The 19,000-nt window shown below is 38.1% G+C and overlaps 1 protein-coding gene and 1 pseudogene across 4 annotated transcripts in view; one reads left to right on the top strand and one right to left on the bottom strand.

Annotated features, from left to right (window-relative positions):
• Positions 1-19,000, top strand: part of LOC105481840 (atlastin GTPase 1) — a 106,977-nt gene that overhangs the window by 49,249 nt on the left and 38,728 nt on the right. For all 4 annotated transcript variants that reach the window (XM_071100205.1, XM_071100206.1, XM_011741624.3 and 1 more), the window contains exons 3-6: positions 12,980-13,227; positions 16,068-16,202; positions 16,665-16,769; positions 18,927-18,977. In XM_071100205.1, coding sequence (XP_070956306.1) covers positions 12,980-13,227; positions 16,068-16,202; positions 16,665-16,769; positions 18,927-18,977 — 539 coding nt within the window. The remainder of the gene's footprint in view (positions 1-12,979; positions 13,228-16,067; positions 16,203-16,664; positions 16,770-18,926; positions 18,978-19,000) is intronic.
• Positions 2,804-6,891, bottom strand: LOC139364292 (adenylate kinase 4, mitochondrial pseudogene; annotated as a pseudogene).

Genomic DNA, 19,000 nt, shown 5'->3' with positions numbered 1-19,000 from the left:
GTCTAAATAATTACTAGATGTTAGATAGGTAAGGCTGGCTAATGATACTGTTCAAATCTGCATATTTACTGATTTTTGTCTGAATTTTATTTTTTTTTAAATTTTTTTATTTTTTTTTAAGCAGAAAAAAACTTTATTTCTATCAAATTCAAAAGTATGAACCTTCAAGCAAGATAATCAAAATAATCAGTACAATTAACAGGATAGCATATACAGATCAGACTGGAGGTTTAGATACTTTGAAGCACATACACCAAAATTAAGAGAGCCAGCAACTGTCCCACCGAGGAAAAGCACTCTGACTCATCATAAACACACAACTTCTGGGAATCTTGAGCTGACATTTCACAGGACAGTAAACCGAAGAGACAGGTCGTCATTAGGTTACAGAACTGATGTGAGCTTGAGAGGGATCACAGTGAAATGCCATTGTAACTCAACAATTTCCCCAGAAATCTGTTCATCTCAAAAACAAGAATATATAAAAATCAGTAGTACAAATTCTCATAAAACTAGAAAAGCCCTCTAAGCCCTAATATCCTTGGAGCTTACATAAAGACTGAGTTTTCATTTTTCTTCCCTTTACTCTTCTCTAAATTAAATACAAAATAGTTTGTTATTTAGGACATTTCTGACTATAGCCAAAGCTTTAAAATGAAGACAAGAAGGATTTTATAAAATGAATTAGATACATATCAACGCTAGGGGAAATCTTCAAGATGGTCTGCTCCTTTGAAAAGCTTTAAACAGGAAAGCTTTTATTTAAAGAATGACACTGTGCTTCCGGGAATAACCTAATTATTACCAGAGGAAGGTATCTATGCCATACAAGAGCTTTCACCCTTTAGAAGTGTTTTACTGCAGCTCTCTCTCTCTCACACACACATGCGCGCGCGCACACACACACACACAGATCAAATTGGGAAATTCCCTGAAGCATACAGATAATGGCATTTATTCTGGCAAAAACTGTGCATATTGTTACAAGAAAGATAAGGGATGGCAAGTATGAACAATTATATTTCAACAGATGCAGGAAGCAGATTTTTTTCACAGTTGAAATACGGCGTCTCAACATCTGGGGCTTGCACACTTCTCATCTGGAAACCAGACTGGGTCAGTTACATGTGGAAAGGAGTAACTTACTACCAGACCACATTTCCATATTAAAAGAAGTCTCCATTACCAGGTTATTTTTTTTTTAAAGACACCAAATAGACCAGGGAGTTACTAAAAATTGAAGGGGATAGTGAGAAAGCAAGTCTACCATGAACAGGACTTCACCTTATGAATTGCCTCTCTAGCAAAACCAACTGCAGAAAGGAAAGACACTGTTCAATGAAAGGCAATAAACGGAATTTTCAGGTGGACACAAATACCTCCTGAAATCCTGTAACCCAGCAGAGTACAGATGAGACACGCCCTCTGTAGATACAGTGTGCAACTACCAGTGTGACTCTGAGTGCCCATTTCCTGTCTCTGCACCAAAGCACCAAAAACAAAGAATCCAGGCTGAAGCAAATATGTTGTTTTATCCATTAAAGAGAACAGGGAGCTCAAACTAGGAAAAGGGATAAAAAAGGCCCTTTGAATTTCCTGACTAATCCCTATAGGTACATGAAAACCCATTTAAAATAAACAGGATTATTTCCATTTATAATACGAGGAGGCAAATTGAGATTATTACATAGGTAATTGATGAGGATTTGATTAGCCAATGCATGTAATGTACCTAACATGGAGTAAACAGACAGTACCTAGTGCCTATACCTGAACACATTTGGAAATATGCAGTATTTATTATTTGAGCAAAGACCTCCAGCAGGCTTCAATTCTTTGGACAAAAAGCTAATGTCAAATACTGAACTTAGGTTTTATAAAGTTTTATAAACTTTATAAAAGCACTATTTATGGGTTTGTGCAGGCATTTTTCTAAAGTTATCCGGTCTCAACATCTTAAATAGCAGGAAAAACCACAGCGGCCCCTCCCTCCAAGGATCCTTCCTCATTCGTGGCTATTCTTACCTTTCTCCTTCCCCACCAAAGAGATGGGCACACCTAGAGTAACAATGGAGCTCATCTGAGCTTGGCTGCTAGAGTGCAGCAGGGGAGTGATCCCTGGGGAAGGACAAGACAGGAAGTGAATCTCCCCTGGTTACTGCCTCAACTGTTGCACAACAAGCAGATGGTGGGCAAGGTTTGGATGTGGCACTCAGAGTCATGTTAATGTGTAATGGAACACAGAGACATTGGTACAAAAGTCAGGAGCTAACCTGTGTTCGATGCTTCATCATCACTTGTTTATCTACCAGCATTTTAAGGATTACTTTATCATCAAGACCTTGTTTGGAGTGGAAGGGGGTGATTTGTTCTAATCTCAGGAAGGAAAAGTGAACAGGGTCTGGATAACTCCAAGGAGCTCAAAAGCCTATGTGTGGGCACCATGGGCTGGGGATGGCTCAAGGGCAAAGGTCACTTCCGGGGCACAACCCAATGGACACCGAAAGGGTAGTTAAGGGATATGAGCTTTCTTCCTTCATAGTTTAGCCTGGGCCCAAGCCCAGCCTACTCTGACAGTCGTTTATTCTATTCATAAAGGAGGTCTTATGCAGGAAAACTAAGACTCTCTTCTAGCAGCTTTCTTTGCTTAAGCAAAGGAAAAAGAAAAAAAAAAAAGGAACGTCATAAAAAGGTGAACATCACTTTGGTGAGCTCTGCAATTTTTTATTTTTTTAAGAAACAGGGTCTCGCTGTGTTGCCCAGACTTGGGTGCAGAGGTGCAATCATAGCTCACTGCAGCCTCGAACTCCTAGGATCAAGCAATCCTCCTGCCTCAGTCTCCTGAGTAACTAGGACCACAAGTGTACACCACCATGGCTGGCTAATTTTTTATTTTTCTGTAGAGATGGAGTCTTGTGATATTGCCCAGCCTGGTCTTGAACTTTTGGCCTCTGACAATCTTCCCATCAAGGATTCCCAAAGCACTGGGACTACAGGCATGGACCAGCTCCACCATACCTAGACTAGCTCTATTATTCTTGATGTGAGGCCATAAGCAGAACCAAGTAGACTCAAGGCCCTTGGTTGCTTGGACACAAGTAGCTATTAATAACATCGAGGAACAAGCTCAGTCTTCTGAGTCAGGAAAACCTGAGCTGGAGTTCCAGCTACACTGGTCACCAGCAGCAGAAGCCTGGGCAAAATGCTTCACATCCCTGGGACCCCTGTCTTCTTTGTTTATCAACATGAAATCATGGCTGTTTCACAGGATGCTAGAAAGATTAAATGAGATGTTTATAAAGGTCCTAAAACCGCACATTTCACTCAGTAGATTTTCAATAAACAGTATCTATCTTAAGTCTGCGTTAGTGTTGGAGAGTATTAAATATAGCAGCCTTTCCAAGTTCTAAGTCAGTAAGAAGCCTGTTAGGATAATGGAAGCAAACTGAACTAAGAGCTGGGTAGAATGACAGAATGCAAGGTCAGGTTGGCATCTTAGAAACCAGCTGAACCACTCTCTTTGCTTAAAGGTGAAGGAACAGCCATGTGTGGCAACAGAAAAAAAAAAAAAAAAAGATGTCCCTTTAATTTTACTTTTGCCAAAACATTTTCAGGATAACTTTAAATTTTACAAAATCATTTAAGGGAAAACTAGTGAGTTTGTTGAAGAAAACCAGAAATAGATTTTTTAAAAGCCACTGACCACGAAATAAGCATTATGTTTCTAAGACCATGAAAAAGGTATTTGTCTCTTTTTGGTCTCAGCTAGCGAGGGAGGTGAGACCAAACTGCTCAACTGCTGGACAATCTCAGCAAACACACCCACTGCTGAGACTTAAGAGTGACTCAGTGTTGGCTAGAATTGTCCATTTAGCTGGAGGGGAAGGATGGATGGATGGAGGAGTGAAGTATGGAAGCAGGGATCAGGCCACTTCCCATACCTCTCCCAAACTCTAAAAGCAATGATCACATTGGAGGGTCAGCTAAACACAAAGGGAAGTGAAGAAAGAAGTTTGAAGATTTTCCTGTTTCCAAAAAGCAGTCTTTACTCTTTCTAGTATTCTATAGAATAACTCTCTACATTTCCTATTTTGTGGAAATTTTATCTATAGCAGAACTACTCTAAGTTGTGCAATTTTCCTTGTATCAGACTTATTTTTCTCTATACCTGGTTCCCCAGCAAACCTGAGTTTTATCTACATATCTGATATGCACCCCATCTCCACAGCTGGCATTCAATTGCAACTCTACATTCTAAAGTGCTCAGAGTCAATATAATGCACTGACGATTCATAGACCTGACTGGGCATTTTCACTGCATACATCTAAAAAATAAACAATCTCATTATGTTTGAGAGGATGGATGGGGAGAAGACTGGTCTATATTTCCACTAAGGTAGCCAAAAAATAATCACATGAAGGGACAATGGGAGAGGAGCTGGCAAGAGTTTGGGCAGTACTTAGAAGGAAGATGCATTCGTTATCATATAGATGACATACGGCAGCGAATTGACAGAGCATTCACTGGGACATCTTCACAAAGTAAGTAATGTGTTTCAACATCACTAAAGTGTTACAATAGGCTTCTTTTCTTCTCACCAGTATGAAAAGTCAGACAGGAGTCACTCCCAGGAATAGTAAAGGATACTCGCTGGGGACAGTCATGATGCATGAAGAAGGGATACATATTTTTAAGGCAGCAGGAATAAATTTCATCATCCTTCCCAGAGGATAGGAAGAATTATTCAAGGTGGCCACCAAGTCTGGAAACCAGGCAAATCTTTTAACAAATGGTTTATTGATACTATGTTATAACGAATGACAAAATATTAGTATCTAATTCTAGACTTTATGGCCACCCCACAGGATGAATCTTTGGAACAGAAAAAAAAAATAAAGATTTTGTTTTCCCATAATCATAAAGCTGTTATACTTAGTCCAAGCACAGTTAGTACAACATTCTGCTCAACCCCACAGGCTCCACTCCCTTTACCACCTATTTATAATATGTTTGGGTCACTCATAGGAGTGAAACACTGTCAGCATCAATAGTTAGCAGCACTTTCAAAATACATTTTATTGTACTGAATAGAAACCGTAACTATTCAATTAGTCTAGTAATTCCAAACGGTCTTATTACTTCTATACATAAGATATGATCTTACAACATTTAAGTAGCTAAATACTTATATTTCCCATGCTTTTTGAGGATTCCCAAAAGACTTTAGGGGGTCCCCAAGACTTTTAGGGTTTTTTTTTTTTAACAATAAAAGAAAGGAACAGTGTCAATCCATGAGTCAGACCAGCAGTTTAATAAGATCCTCTTCATAGCTCAGTTCCCGGTGCATACAGAAATTCAATACAATCCCATCACTCTCAGCTCTTAGAAGAATTTGAGAGGGATAAGAGCAATAACTATCAGTTTTGTTTAATGGCCAAAGAGTGAAAACAGATGTAAAAAAAAAAAGCCAAATTCTTTCATCCCAGGATGTCTGAAAAGGAGAGACTCCATGGAGTGCGGATACAGAAAAGGAGTTATTCCTACCGGAAGAAAATGATATGTGGACACAGTCACTCAAGACCAGAGAAACAACCACTGTGAGGAAGCAGCTTCAATTTCACTGTTACCAGGGGGGCACACACCAGAAAGCCTGGGACGAAGTCTGGGCTGGAGCCCTTAGGATTCATTCTCAGGCTTCCTGGTGCTGTAGTTCAACAGCCTTTGTGGGGATGGGGAGAACCAGAAACTATCACCATCATGTGTAAAAAAGAATACCACAGCAACAGCTGTCAAAAACCAGCTGGAGCTGAAGTTACACACCACTTGAAATCCACACTGTACTTGCTTTCTTGTGAAGGGCTTGAGACATGTGCAGAGACACCTTAAACATGTGTAGGTGACCTTCCTTTTCAAAGGCAGAGGAGAGCCTCTTGTGAACTCTTTCTACTCATTTGTTTTCCTATCAGTTCCCCATTTCAACTAGAAAAGATGCTGCAAGCTACCTCAGCTAGCTTCTAATTTGGACACAGCACCAATACTACACACACAATTGAATGAATGACCACATCTTCCTGGTTCTTCCATTGGGCAGGGTCAATATGCTTCTTTGGACTGAATAGGTGTGATCTTGTTCGAGAAAAGTGTGTAAACGTAGGGCCAGATTTTGTTCGTCTCCGTCCCGGAAAATTGATGGAGCACTCCTCGGCTCTTGTATAATTCAATGACTGGCTTTGCCACGTCTTTGTACTGTCTTAGCCTGGCAGCAACTGCTTCAGGTTTATCATCCTCCTGCTGGACTAATGGCTCACCAGTGACGTCATCAATACCATGTACATGAGGTGGATTGAAGTCCAGGTTATATACCCTTCCGCTAGGAGGGTGAATCCAACGGCGGCTGAGACAATCTTTAAGTGTTTCAAATGGAATGTTCAAACTGATCACTAGATCCACTTCACAGATTTTGTCCAGGGCTTCGGCTTGTCCTAATGTCCTAGGAAAACCATCAAGGAGCCAGTGCTGGCCACGCCTATTCTCCAACTCAGACATCATTAGGCGTGTGATCACATGGTCTGGAACCAAAAGACTTCTCTCTATATACTGCTTTGCCAACTCACCAACTTCTGTAATCCCAGCTACTCGGGAGGCTGAGGCAGGAGAATCACTTGAACCCGGGAGGTGGAGGTTGCGGTAAGCCGAGATCGCGCCACTGCACTCCAGCCTGGGCAGCAACTCGGTGTTGGCCTTGATGTTCTCCCGCAAGAAGTGGCCGCTGGAGAGATGCTGGAGGCCAAAGTTCTGGGCGATCCTCTGGCACACGGTGCCCTTCCCGAGCCGGGCGGCCCGAGGATGACCGCGCGCAGGAGTTTGGGAGCCATTGCCTTCGCGAGGAGCGGGGCGGCCAAACGCGCAGCCCCGACCGCGGCCCCGGAGGGAGCCCCGGGAACTTTGTTTCTCGGCCCCCTACCTCTGGCACCCTCAGCTCGCACTGGGACTCGCCGACCGCCTGTCTGAATTTTAAGACAGTGGAAAGAAAATTCCTAGAAAGATAAAACAAACCAGAAGTATCTCAATAACTATCGAGCTTTATTGGTACTAATATAACAATAGCAATCATAACTATTAAAGAAATTGAAGAGGGCAGGCACGGTGGCTCACGACTGTAATCCCAGCACTTTGGGAGGCCGAGGCAGGCAGATCGCTTGAGGTCAGGAGTTCGAGACCAGTATGGCCAACATGGTGAAACACCATCTCTACTAAAAATACAAAAAATTAGCTGGGCTTGGTGGCAAGTGCCTGTAGTCCCAGCTACTCGGGAGGCTGAGGCAGGAGAATTGCTTGAACCTGGGAGGCAGAGGTTGCAGTGAGCCGAGATCGCGCCACTGCACTCCAGCCTGGATGACAGAGCGAGACTCCGTCTCAAAAAAAAAAAAAAAAAAATTGAAGTGACAGTTAAAAATCATCTCACAAATAAAACACCAGGTTCACAAAGTTTTACATGTGAGTTTTATCAAACTTTCAAAGAACTGTTCACTCCAATCTTTTATTACAAACTTTCTTTTCTTTCTTTTTTTTTTTGTAAGACGGAGTCTCACTCTGTCACCCAAGCTGGAGTGCAATGGTGTGATCTCAGCTCCCTGCAGCATCCACCTCCTGGGTTCGAGTGATTCTCCTGCCTCAGCCCCCCAAGTAGTTGGGACTACAAGCATGCACCACCATGCCCAGATAATTTTTGTTTTCTTTCTTCTTTTTTTTTTTTTTTAGTAGAGACGGAGTTTTACCATCCTGGCCAGGTTGGTCTCAAACTCTTGACCTCAAATGATCTGCCCACCTTGGCCTCCCAAAGTGCTGGGATTACAGGCGTGAGCCATCATGCCCAGCTGCTAATTCATTTTATAAAGCTTGCAAAACTTTTATAATAAAACCACCCAAGGACAAAATAAGAAAGTAAAGTTATAGGCAACTCATTTATGAATATATATGCACAGTTCCTAAACAAAATCTTAGCAAACTGAATCCAGCATTATACTATACCCTGAGACTATTAGGTTTATATAAAAAATGCAAATATATATTATTTGCTACATTGATATGTTGGATGTAAAAAGCTATATGATGACCTCAATAGATGCAGAAGAGATTATTTGATAAAATCCATTATTTGTTTGTGATTTTTAGAAACTCTTAGTAAACTATACATAGAATTTCCTTCATTTGATATGATAAAATGTATCTATCAAACCAAGCCCAATAAAACTGTAACAAAAGTAACCCCAATAGGAAAATATTGGAGACATTCCCTTTAAAATCATGAAGTTATGCCTACTGAAATCAAAAGTTATGCCCATTATGACCCTTTCTATTCAACATGGCATTGAATGTCTAATAATTTAAGAAAAAAAAAACATACATAAAGATTAAAAAGTTGGAAACTGTCATTACTTGAAAATTGTATTTCTGTTTCTATATTTTAAAAAAAAACCCAAAAGTATCTACATAAATTTTACAGGAAATAATAAAGTTTAACAAATGCTTCAATGTGAGACCAATGCATTAAAGCTAATTACAGTTTGTTATCCAAGCAACAACTAGAAAATATAATTAAAACAACAAATAAATCAGTCATAGCAACAAAAACTACAGTGCACCTGGGACTAAATGTAATAAACCTCTTCCTACTCCCCCAAATTATAAAAACATTACTGAAGGAGTTTAAAGACCAAAAATAGATGGAGAGATAGATCATGTTAATGTATTGGAAGACTTAATACCATGAAGGTATTGATTCATTTCAAATTGATCTATAAATTTAATGTAACTTCAGTAAAGAGTTCAACTAACAGATTGATTTTAATATTTATATGGAAAGGGTTAAAATAGCCAAGACCAATAATAATTAGAAGGATAAGAGGTGCTTGCCATACTATATACGATAACTTTTTATAAAGCTATTTTGATTAGGATAGTGTAATATTGGTGCTGATATAGACAAATTGATGAATGGATCAGAATTGAGAGCTCAGAAATGAGTCCGTGTGTGTGTGTGTGTGTGTGTGTGTGTGTGTGTAAAACTCTTACTTATGACAGAGATCTCATGGCAGACCACTTGAAGAAAGAAGGGGCTTTGACAGAGCTCTGAAAAAATTTGTTTCTCATGTTTAAAAAAATGGCTTTCTGTCTTCCACCCTACAAATAACAACTTCTGATGGACTAGGAATTTAAATATCAAAAGCAAACTTTAAAATTTAGAAAAGGCTGGGCACAGTGGTTCATTTCTGTAATGCCAGCACTTTGGGAGGCCAAGGCAGGTGGATCACTTGAGTCCAGGAGTTTGAGACCAGCCTGAGCAACATGGTGAGACCCCATCTCTACAAAAAATACAGAAATTAGTGGGACTTGGTGGTGGCGTGTGCCTGTAGTCCCATCTGCTCGGGAGGTTGAGGCAGGAGGATCGATAGAGCTCAGGAGGTGGAGGTTGCAGTGAGCTGAGATCACACCACTGCACTCCAGCCTGGGTAACAGAGTGAGACCCTGTCTCAAAAACAAAAACAAATACACTTAGAAGAATATATGTGACTATTGGCTGGGCGCGGTGGCTCATGCCTGTAATCCCAGCACTTTAGGAGGCCGAGGCCGGTGGATCACGAGGTCAGGAGATCGAGACCATCCTGGCTGACACGGTGAAACCCTGTCTCTACTAAAAACACACAAAAAAATTAGCCGGGCATGGTGGCGGGCTCCTGTAGTCCCAGCTATTCAGGAGTCTGAGGCAGGAGAATGGCGTGAACCCAGGAGGCGGAGCTTGCAGTGAGCCGAGATCAGCTACTGCACTCCAGCCTGGGCGGCAGAGCAAGACTCTGTCTCAAAATAAAAAATAAAAAATAAAAATAAAATATATGTGACTATCTTTCAGATCTTGTATATGGAATCATTTCTTAAACATGGCATACAAAATGTTAACCATGAAAGAAAATATTAATAAAATCTATTACATTAAAATTAAGAATGCCTTTTCATCAATTATAGCTTAAGGAAAGAAAATGAAAAGGCAAGCTCTTAGAAACTAGAAGACTTTTGCTACGCATATAACTAACAAAGGGCTAGCATTCAAAATACATAAAGAACTACAAATCAATGAGAAGGACAAACTACCTAATAGAAAAATGGATAAAAGGAGATGCTTACCTTATTAGCAATTAGAGAAATGTATATCAAGACCACAGTGAGATACCAATTTATACCTCTGCAATTGACAAAAACAAAGTCAGATAAAACCAAGTGTTAGAAAGGATATGGATCAATAGGATGTTAAACTGATGGTGGAAGCAAAGCATTTATATAGCCACTTAGAAAAAGACAATTTTGCATCATGTGTTAAAGTTGAATATTTGAAAAACTTGCAACCCAGAAATTCCATTTCTATGTGCATTCTCAAGTACCTTTTGCATATGTGTAGTTTGTTACAAACAATTATTTCAGTCTATAGAAAGTTATGATCTAGTTTTCTGCACCAAAGATGTTTGTCTATCCAAAATATTATGTCTAGCTTGGGTCCGTGATTCACATTTGTGTGCTCAGGTCATAATTAAATCATAGGCAAGGAGCATCATCAAATAAAATGTGTATTTGCTATTCTCAAAAAGGGCCTTTGTACTGAGGCTGAAATTAGATGGTAGGTAGGACTGTAATCAAACATGAATAGATAATAGCATTAATAACCGTCACCATTAATTAAGCATGTACTGTTTGTCAGATTCTTCAATTTTTATTGAATGGAAATTACTTTGTTTAGTCTTCACAAAGGCTTTCTGATATGGGTACCATTATTAATCTTTTTAAAATGGAGCATACTGAGCCATTGGGAAGCTAAATAATTTCCACAACTTTATGTTGTAAATTGTAAGGCTGGGGTTTAAACAAAGGCTCTCTGACTCCGGCACCTGTGATACGGCAATAGAGAAGCTATTATCTTTCAGATAAAAAGTCAACTTTTCTTAACTTTGCAGAGAGAACAACTCTGATTCGTGGCTATAGGCAAAGGTCTGTTGTCTCTAGATGCTTTGTACGATTGTTCAGAAAGTAGTGGTGTATGTTTATCTCTACTCATGCAAAACTAAAATTATATATTTTCAGTATTTCAATAGCATTATTTTATAGATGAACAGCAATAAAGTTATCAATGTGATATATATGTCAATGTGATCTGAAGACTTATTTAAAAGTATGCCAAGAGATATGATTGCCTTGCTTTTATCTAGTTATAAAACTTCTTATTAAATAGACATCATGAAGAATGTCTACCTAAAGATATTTTCAAAAATTTAGATAAAAGATTATTTAAGAGTCCAGTTTGTTTCAAAATTAGTATTATTGTCTTAGTCACCTTGGGCTGCTGTAACAGAAAATCATAGACTGGGTGGCTTAAACAACAAACATTTATTTCTCACAGTTCTGGCAACTGGATGAGATCAGAATGCCAGCAGAGCTGGATTTTTTGTAAGGGTCTTCCTCCTGGTTCATAGACTGCTTTCTTCATGTATCCTCACAATTCAGAGAAAACAGGCTCTGGTTCCTTAGTTGCCTTATAAGGGAACTAACTCTATGATGGGAGACCCTCATTACTTAATCTAAGCCTAATCTAAGGCCTCCCAAAGGCCTCATCTCTAAATACTGTCACATTGTGGATTAAGGTTTCTACAATAGCAATTATTGAGGGTTTCTTTGAGGCTAGATCATATATCTGATCTGAGGAATTAATTGGTGTATGTATAGACTTTCTGTTCTTATGATACAAAGCAAACGAGCCTATGTATGTATTGTCCAAAAGTTATTGGATTGCTACCAAAGAGGCAGAATTTTATTTTTATTTTTATTTTTTATCGTAGTAGGAAGATCTGGGATGAAAGTTTTGACTCTTGCAATCTAATCCCAGGTTGGCAGTTACTGTCCATGTGAACTTGGACCTGTAATCTGTCACTTTCTAATAGTTGTGCTCCTGGGAAATTTAACTAGATTCTTAATTTTCTCATGTGTCAAAAATACAGATAATAATAAATACCTTACTGGAACATTACAAGGATTAAATAAATAACATGAGAAAGATATAGAAATCCTATATGAGGAAGTCTACCATTTCCTTCCTTCTAAATTCCATTTCCATCTCTTGGGCAAGGTCAGTCACGTCTTTGGCTTTAATTTCCTCATCTATAATAATGCCAATAGTATGCTTGAGAATCTGTGATTCCGAGCCCTTCTATGTATTTCTTCCTATGTATGTTCAGCTTTAAAAAGTATTGCAAGGATCCTTTATGTAAATAAGCTATTTCTGGGGGATAAAGAAAGTGTGAACTAAAATCATTTTATTCCTCTGCTCCAAAAGTAGAGTGCTTTGCTTTGATTTTCTTTCTGACTCAGCAAACAGAGACATCTGCACTGACTTAGAGTTTTCTTGAAAGTTTTTTTTGTTTCAGTCATATGATCAGAAAGAACAAATGTAAGTCCTTCTGGAATATAGTGTGAATGACATTAAAATATGTCACTAAAACAAACATTTCTTTTCTTTCTTTCTTTTTTCTTTTTTGAGACAGGGTCTCCCTCTGTTGCCCAGACTGGAGTGCAGTGGCACGATCACATCTCACTGTAGCCTTGACCTCCTGGGCTCAAGTGATCCTCCCACTCCTGCCTCCTGAGAGCTGGGACCACAGGCACGCACTACCACACCTGGCGAATTTTTAAATTTTTTATATAGACAGGATCTTGCTATGTTGCCCAGGGTGCTCTTGACTCCTGGGCTCAAGCGATCTTCCCACCTCAGCCTCCCAAGGTGCTAGGATTACAGGCATGAGCCATGGCACACAGCATAAAGTGAGCATTTCTAATTCCAGTATGCTCCTGTGTCAGATGTTTGAGAGTTGAGAGATACATATACATTTCTTGGCACTTTGAATGATTAGCTGAACCAGTCACTGCTCTGTTCAACAGGTGGATTTTCGGAAAAGACATATGAATGGAGCTCAGAAGAGGAGGAGCCAGTGAAAAAGGCAGGACCAGTCCAAGTGCTCATTGTCAAAGATGACCATTCCTTTGAGTTAGATGAAACTGCATTAAATCGGATCCTTCTTTCGGAGGCTGTCAGAGACAAGGAGGTTGTTGCTGTATCTGTTGCTGGAGCATTTAGAAAAGGAAAATCATTCCTGATGGACTTCATGTTGAGATACATGTACAACCAGGTATGCAGGAAGTACTTCAAAAAGTTTTCTTTCTTCTGTGCTTCTGTCACTTCGTGTTTTTGTTTAATGGTGTTCAAAATGTTCATTTCTATTATTATGTACCCTATATATGAACCAGCTAAAGAAATGCTGTGGTGTAACCATTCCAACCTCAGTGCTTTGGGGGCCAAACTACACAGACCAATTTTCTCTGAAGCTGCTTTGTTGCATTTCCCTTAGAATATGACTTATATTTTTATTCTTTAAAAAATAGACACAGAATATCCTGATTATACTTAAATGTTATAGTGTTTAAAATGTCACATAACTTTTGTATTGTAATCACTTTTTTCCGACATTTAGTATGACATATTTCAAGCATATAGCGAAGTTAAAAGAGTTTTATACTAAACATCTTGGTATCCACCACCCAGATTCTACCGTTAACATTAGTATTCCTGTGTTATCACTTATGACTCCATCTATTCATCCCTCTTTCCAGCCATCACTCCAAGTTATTCTTTGATGCATTTGAAAATAAATTGCTGGCCGGGCACTGTGGCTCACACCTGTAATCCTCAGCACTGTGGGAGGCCGAGGCGGGTGGATCATGAGGTCAAGAAATCAGTACCATCCTGGCCAACATGGTGAAACCCCATCTCTACTAAAAACAAAAACAAAAACAAAAATTAGCTGGGCATGTTTTCCTTGTCCTTCAAGGTTATTTTTCAGGCTTATGGTTTTTATGAATATCTCAATGTAGATCATTGACTCAGAGTGAATGTTATAGAAATGTTATTATGCTAATTAATAATAATCACAATTTATTCATTGAAGTATGCATCCCAAGACATTTTTCCAGGTAATACCTTATTGGAAAAATTTCAATTTCCACCTCAATAGTAATTATTTATTGACTACCTGCTAAATGTCCTAGATTGTGCTAGGGACTATGGTGGATACCAAAGAAAACACACCATAGATTTTGCATTTAGGCATCTCACGGTTTGGCCAAGGAGACAGAATAACGATAGGTGAAATATTTAGAGTATCATTACATGGTGATATGGTGATTGATATATTTCTTTCTTTCTTTCTTTTTTTTTGAGATGGAGTTTCACTCTTGTCACCTAGGCTGGAGTGCAGTGGCACAATCTTGGTTCACTGCAACCTCTGCCTCCCAGGTTCAAGGATTCTCCTGCCTCAACCTCCCAAGTAGCTGGGATTACAAGCATGCGCCACCACACCTCGCTAATCTTTTGTAGTTTTAGTAGAGACAGGGTTTCGCCATGTGGGCCAGGCTGGTCTTGAACTCCTGGCCTCAAGTGATCTGCCCGCCTCAGCCTCCCAAAGTGCTGGGATTATAGGCATGAGCCACCATGCCCGGCCTGATCGATATATTTCTAAGTGTAGTTCAGGGAAGGGCATATAGTGGGCAAAAGTAACTGGAGAAAACTTTATAGAGATATTGGGAGTTAGAATAGATTTTGAAGATGTGTGGATCTGGATCAGAAAAGGAAAAATGGACATTCTGGACTATGAGGAAAAAGTATGATATATGTATTAAACAGTGTACACCTTCTTCCCTCGAGTGGAAATTAAGTATTGGAGATGAAGAAGAAATAAGATTGAATAGGTTATTGAGGCAGATAATAGAACAAATTCATAGAAGAACCAAAGCACTTGGTAAGGGTTTAAAATGCCTTTTAGAACAAGATAAGATATAATTAAATAAGTTTTTCTTTAAATTAGTTTATGTAGATTTTTTATCAGTCCAAGTAGTCCTCTCCAAAATTCCTCTGCATTCGTTAATGTAAGGTTTTAGATTGGAGAATTATCTAATGAGATCTTCCAAAAAACTAATAACTTATTCTCTGTAACAAATATCAAAATGGGGGTAACTACTATCAACCAAGGTCACCAATTACTGACTTACTAAATCTATGGGATATTTTCCATTCCTTATCCAACTTGATCTTCAGCCTTTATACAATTGATAGTTTTTCCTATTCTCTCTTCCTTTGGCTTCTCAAACCCCACTTGTAGCAGTACTTGTCTACTCCTTCCTGCTGTCCCGGCCCTGGTCAGGCCCTCAATCATATTTTTGACCTTTATTATAGCACCCACCCCTTATCCCTTCTAGCTATCATTTCCCTTCCCTACTAACTACCCCTACCTACTTCTAGAATAGTATCTCTCTACCACAACTATGATGATAATTCATCTCTGCTTCTTCATAACTTTCCATTGCCTGCAGGATAAAATCTGACTCCCTTAAGCACCTTACAAGGCCTTTCAGAATCTGGCCATCTGTCCAGCCTTTTCCTGCTACTTGCTTCCTCCTCCCCCAAAACCAAAGCATAATATGCTCTCTACTTCCTTCCTTTCTGCCTGCCTGCCTTCCTTTCTGGAATGCCTTCTCCAAATTTGCTCCCCTGGAAAATTCCTAAATATTTTTCAAGTCTTAGCTCAAACATCCTATGTGGTCTTGCCTGACCAAGGGTTATTTCTTTTTTATGCTACCATTTATGCATTATATATACTTCCATTTTGGCATGCATTTATTGCATCATAATGGTTTGTTTGCATGTCTGTCTCACTGTTAGGCTGTGAATTTCCTCTGGTCTGCAATGATATCTTTTCATTTTTATATCCCCAGGACATATAAAAAATGTGGCAGATGGTTGCTCTTCTGTAATTATTTTTTGGATGAATAAAGTGATTGTATTGATGCATTAGATGTGCATATGTTGTTTCCTTTTAACTAGAATTGGAGAGGGATAAGAATCAGAATGGATGAATGGAAAAAAAAACTATACACACATATCAAGTTCCATATCACAGACTTTATTATTTTATAGGAATCAGTTGATTGGGTTGGAGATTACAATGAACCATTGACTGGTTTCTCATGGAGAGGTGGATCTGAACGAGAGACCACAGGAATTCAGATATGGAGTGAAGTCTTCCTTATCAATAAACCTGATGGTAAAAAGGTATGATGCTAACTTCCTAAATAAAATTGAGTTTTCACTTATAACAGTTACTACTTTTTAGAATCCTTGAAGATGCGCTTTTGAAAATTAATTTTGATCATTTGATATGAAGCTTAAAGTGGGGTAGCATCCTATAGCATGATCTTTGTTTCCCTTTCTTGTGATCAGGGTGGGCAAAATTATAAGGATGATAGAATAGCAGATCAGCAAGTAACATCTGTATTTTGTTTCACTGCTACATAAAGTTTCTGTAATGTTGGATTACTAGTAAAAATTACTTATAATAGTAATCAGCAGTTAATATTTTTATTTTCTGTGGCATTCATGGTATGTGTAAGAAATTATCTAAAATAGTATTCATTAATAATGGTTTGCTTTAGTTCTTATGATATTAATATTATGGTAACCCTAATGACCTAGATGTTCTATAAAATATCAGTAATGTACTCTTCTTGCCTGTAGGTTGCAGTGTTATTGATGGATACTCAGGGAACCTTTGATAGTCAGTCAACTTTGAGAGATTCAGCCACAGTATTTGCCCTTAGCACAATGATCAGCTCAATACAGGTATGAAATAAAATAAACCCATTTTGATGATGTTTCTTTAACTAAAAATTATGAATATATGTGTTTCTATATACATGTGATAATGAGATAAACAACAGAAATTGGGAATCATATATATTATTTGACTCAATTAGCATGCCAGTTCTTATGATTTCTGTAAGAGTAGAATTGTTTTTGTTATTGTAGTCTAATTACTGACAAACTTTCAAATTGACTGCTTTGGTTAGAAAAGGTCATATTATCTTATTGGGATTTTTGTTGTTGTTGTTTAAAGCCTACAATAAACTCAGTAACATAAATTTTATATGAGTGTACATTGAGACCATCTATTATAAGTTACGTTTAATGAAACAGGATTTATAAATATAAATTTTGTTCTACATAGCCAGTAGAACTAAATGTAAAAACATTTACATGTGTTCATAGCTTTTAAAAACACCTTAATGTACATTTAGGAAAGCAAATATCTTGTATATAAAATTTATCTTTCTTTCCTTTCCTTTTTTCTTTCACTTTTTAAAAAGTTTTATTTTTGAGGTTATTGTGGGCTTTCTAAATTGTCCTGAAAATCCTTGTAGAGTTTTATTAGAACCATAGAACCCATAGCATAAAAGATTTTAAGACTATTTTTAGATATTTTCAATCCACTGGCAAAAGCAAAAAGAGAGAGTGGCCAAGGAACAGGGCAGATCAATAAAAAAAAGTAAGAGAGCTTAAAAATGCAGAAAAGGCAAAGTAATTAGGATGAGTGAGTCAAGGATGAAATTATAAGCAAGCATAGAGAATGGAACTAGTAAAGCAGCAACAAGGGCATCATATATGGTTAGGACAAACAAGACAGGGTAAACAGAAGGAGGAAGGAAAGACTGAATTTATTAAATAAAGGACTTTAAAGTAAAAGTCATAAAAAATGTTATGGTTATAACCTATTTAATCAACTTTTAAAAATTAACTTTTCTTTCAATTGACAAAAATTATATATATTTATCATGTACAATATGATGTTTTGAATACATACATTGTATAAGCCTTTAAAATACCGACTTAATCTAATTTATTCATAATTCACAGTGTAAGCCATATTTATACAAGCCTATTTAAACCAGATTGAGTTTGCCTTTTCAGTATTACTCATTATTTATATTTGACCTGAATACATTGAATATTTTCATAGAAAAATCTGCTAACTCCTTATAATGACTATTTTTTATTATGTGAGAAATGATGTTATTTAAATAAGTATACAAAGTATTCTTTTTATATCACCATATAAACATATAAGCCTCCTTAACTTTTCTTTGAAGTTAGTGATATTTATTCCCCTCAAAAAATGTCATCTTAATGCTGTGATCTGTTCATGAAGCAGCAATGCATATGTATAAGGCTGTGAGCATGATATTCAGAACCTAACTTCCATGTGATGAAACTCTGTTCAGACATAAATAAAATGATTAATTGTGAAGAAGTCAACATGATTTTTCTTTTCTTTTCTTTTCTTTTCTTTTTTTGAGATGAGTCTCGCTCCATCGCCCAGGCTGGAGTGCAGTGGCGCGGTCTCTGCTCACCGCAAGCTCGGCCTCCCAGGTTCATGCCATTCTCCTGCCTCAGCCTGCCGAGTAGCTGGGACTACAGGCGCCTGCCACCACACCCAGCTAATTTTTTGTATTTTTAGTAGAGACGGGGTTTCACCATGTTAGCCAGGATGGTCTCGATCTGCTGACCTTGTGATCCGCCTGCCTCGGCCTCCCAAAGTGCTGGGATTACAGGCATGAGCCACTGCGCCCAGCCAACATGATTTTTCAAAACAAAATTTTCCATATGGCTTGCTGAGATTTAGATTGCTATTATTTTGTCTTGCTTGGAAGAATGAGTTTTTTTGACTCATTCTTTAGGTTCATAAAATAATTTAAATATTCTGTCTCCAGAGCAGATGGCTACTGTATTTGTAGAACCATTTTATAATCATTGTACATTCCTTATTGTCTCTCAACCTTCTTTTACTTCTCTGTCAAGGTCTTACAAATATCATCATGTAAGCAAGTATATAAGAAAGTTCATTTTTGTGATAACTGATATTTTTAAAAGTAGGGAATGATGAAGTAAGTGCTTAGGATGATGCCAATTATCTTATCATTGTGATTTTATTTCTTTATCAAGGTATATAACTTATCCCAAAATGTCCAGGAGGATGATCTTCAGCACCTCCAGGTAACAATATTTTCTTTTTTGTG

The sequence above is a fragment of the Macaca nemestrina genome, chromosome 7, assembly GCF_043159975.1.
Source record: "Macaca nemestrina isolate mMacNem1 chromosome 7, mMacNem.hap1, whole genome shotgun sequence".
In the NCBI taxonomy this organism is placed as follows: domain Eukaryota; kingdom Metazoa; phylum Chordata; class Mammalia; order Primates; family Cercopithecidae; genus Macaca; species Macaca nemestrina.
Note: the sequence above shows the minus strand (reverse complement) of the source record. Positions and strands in the feature narration are given on the sequence as shown.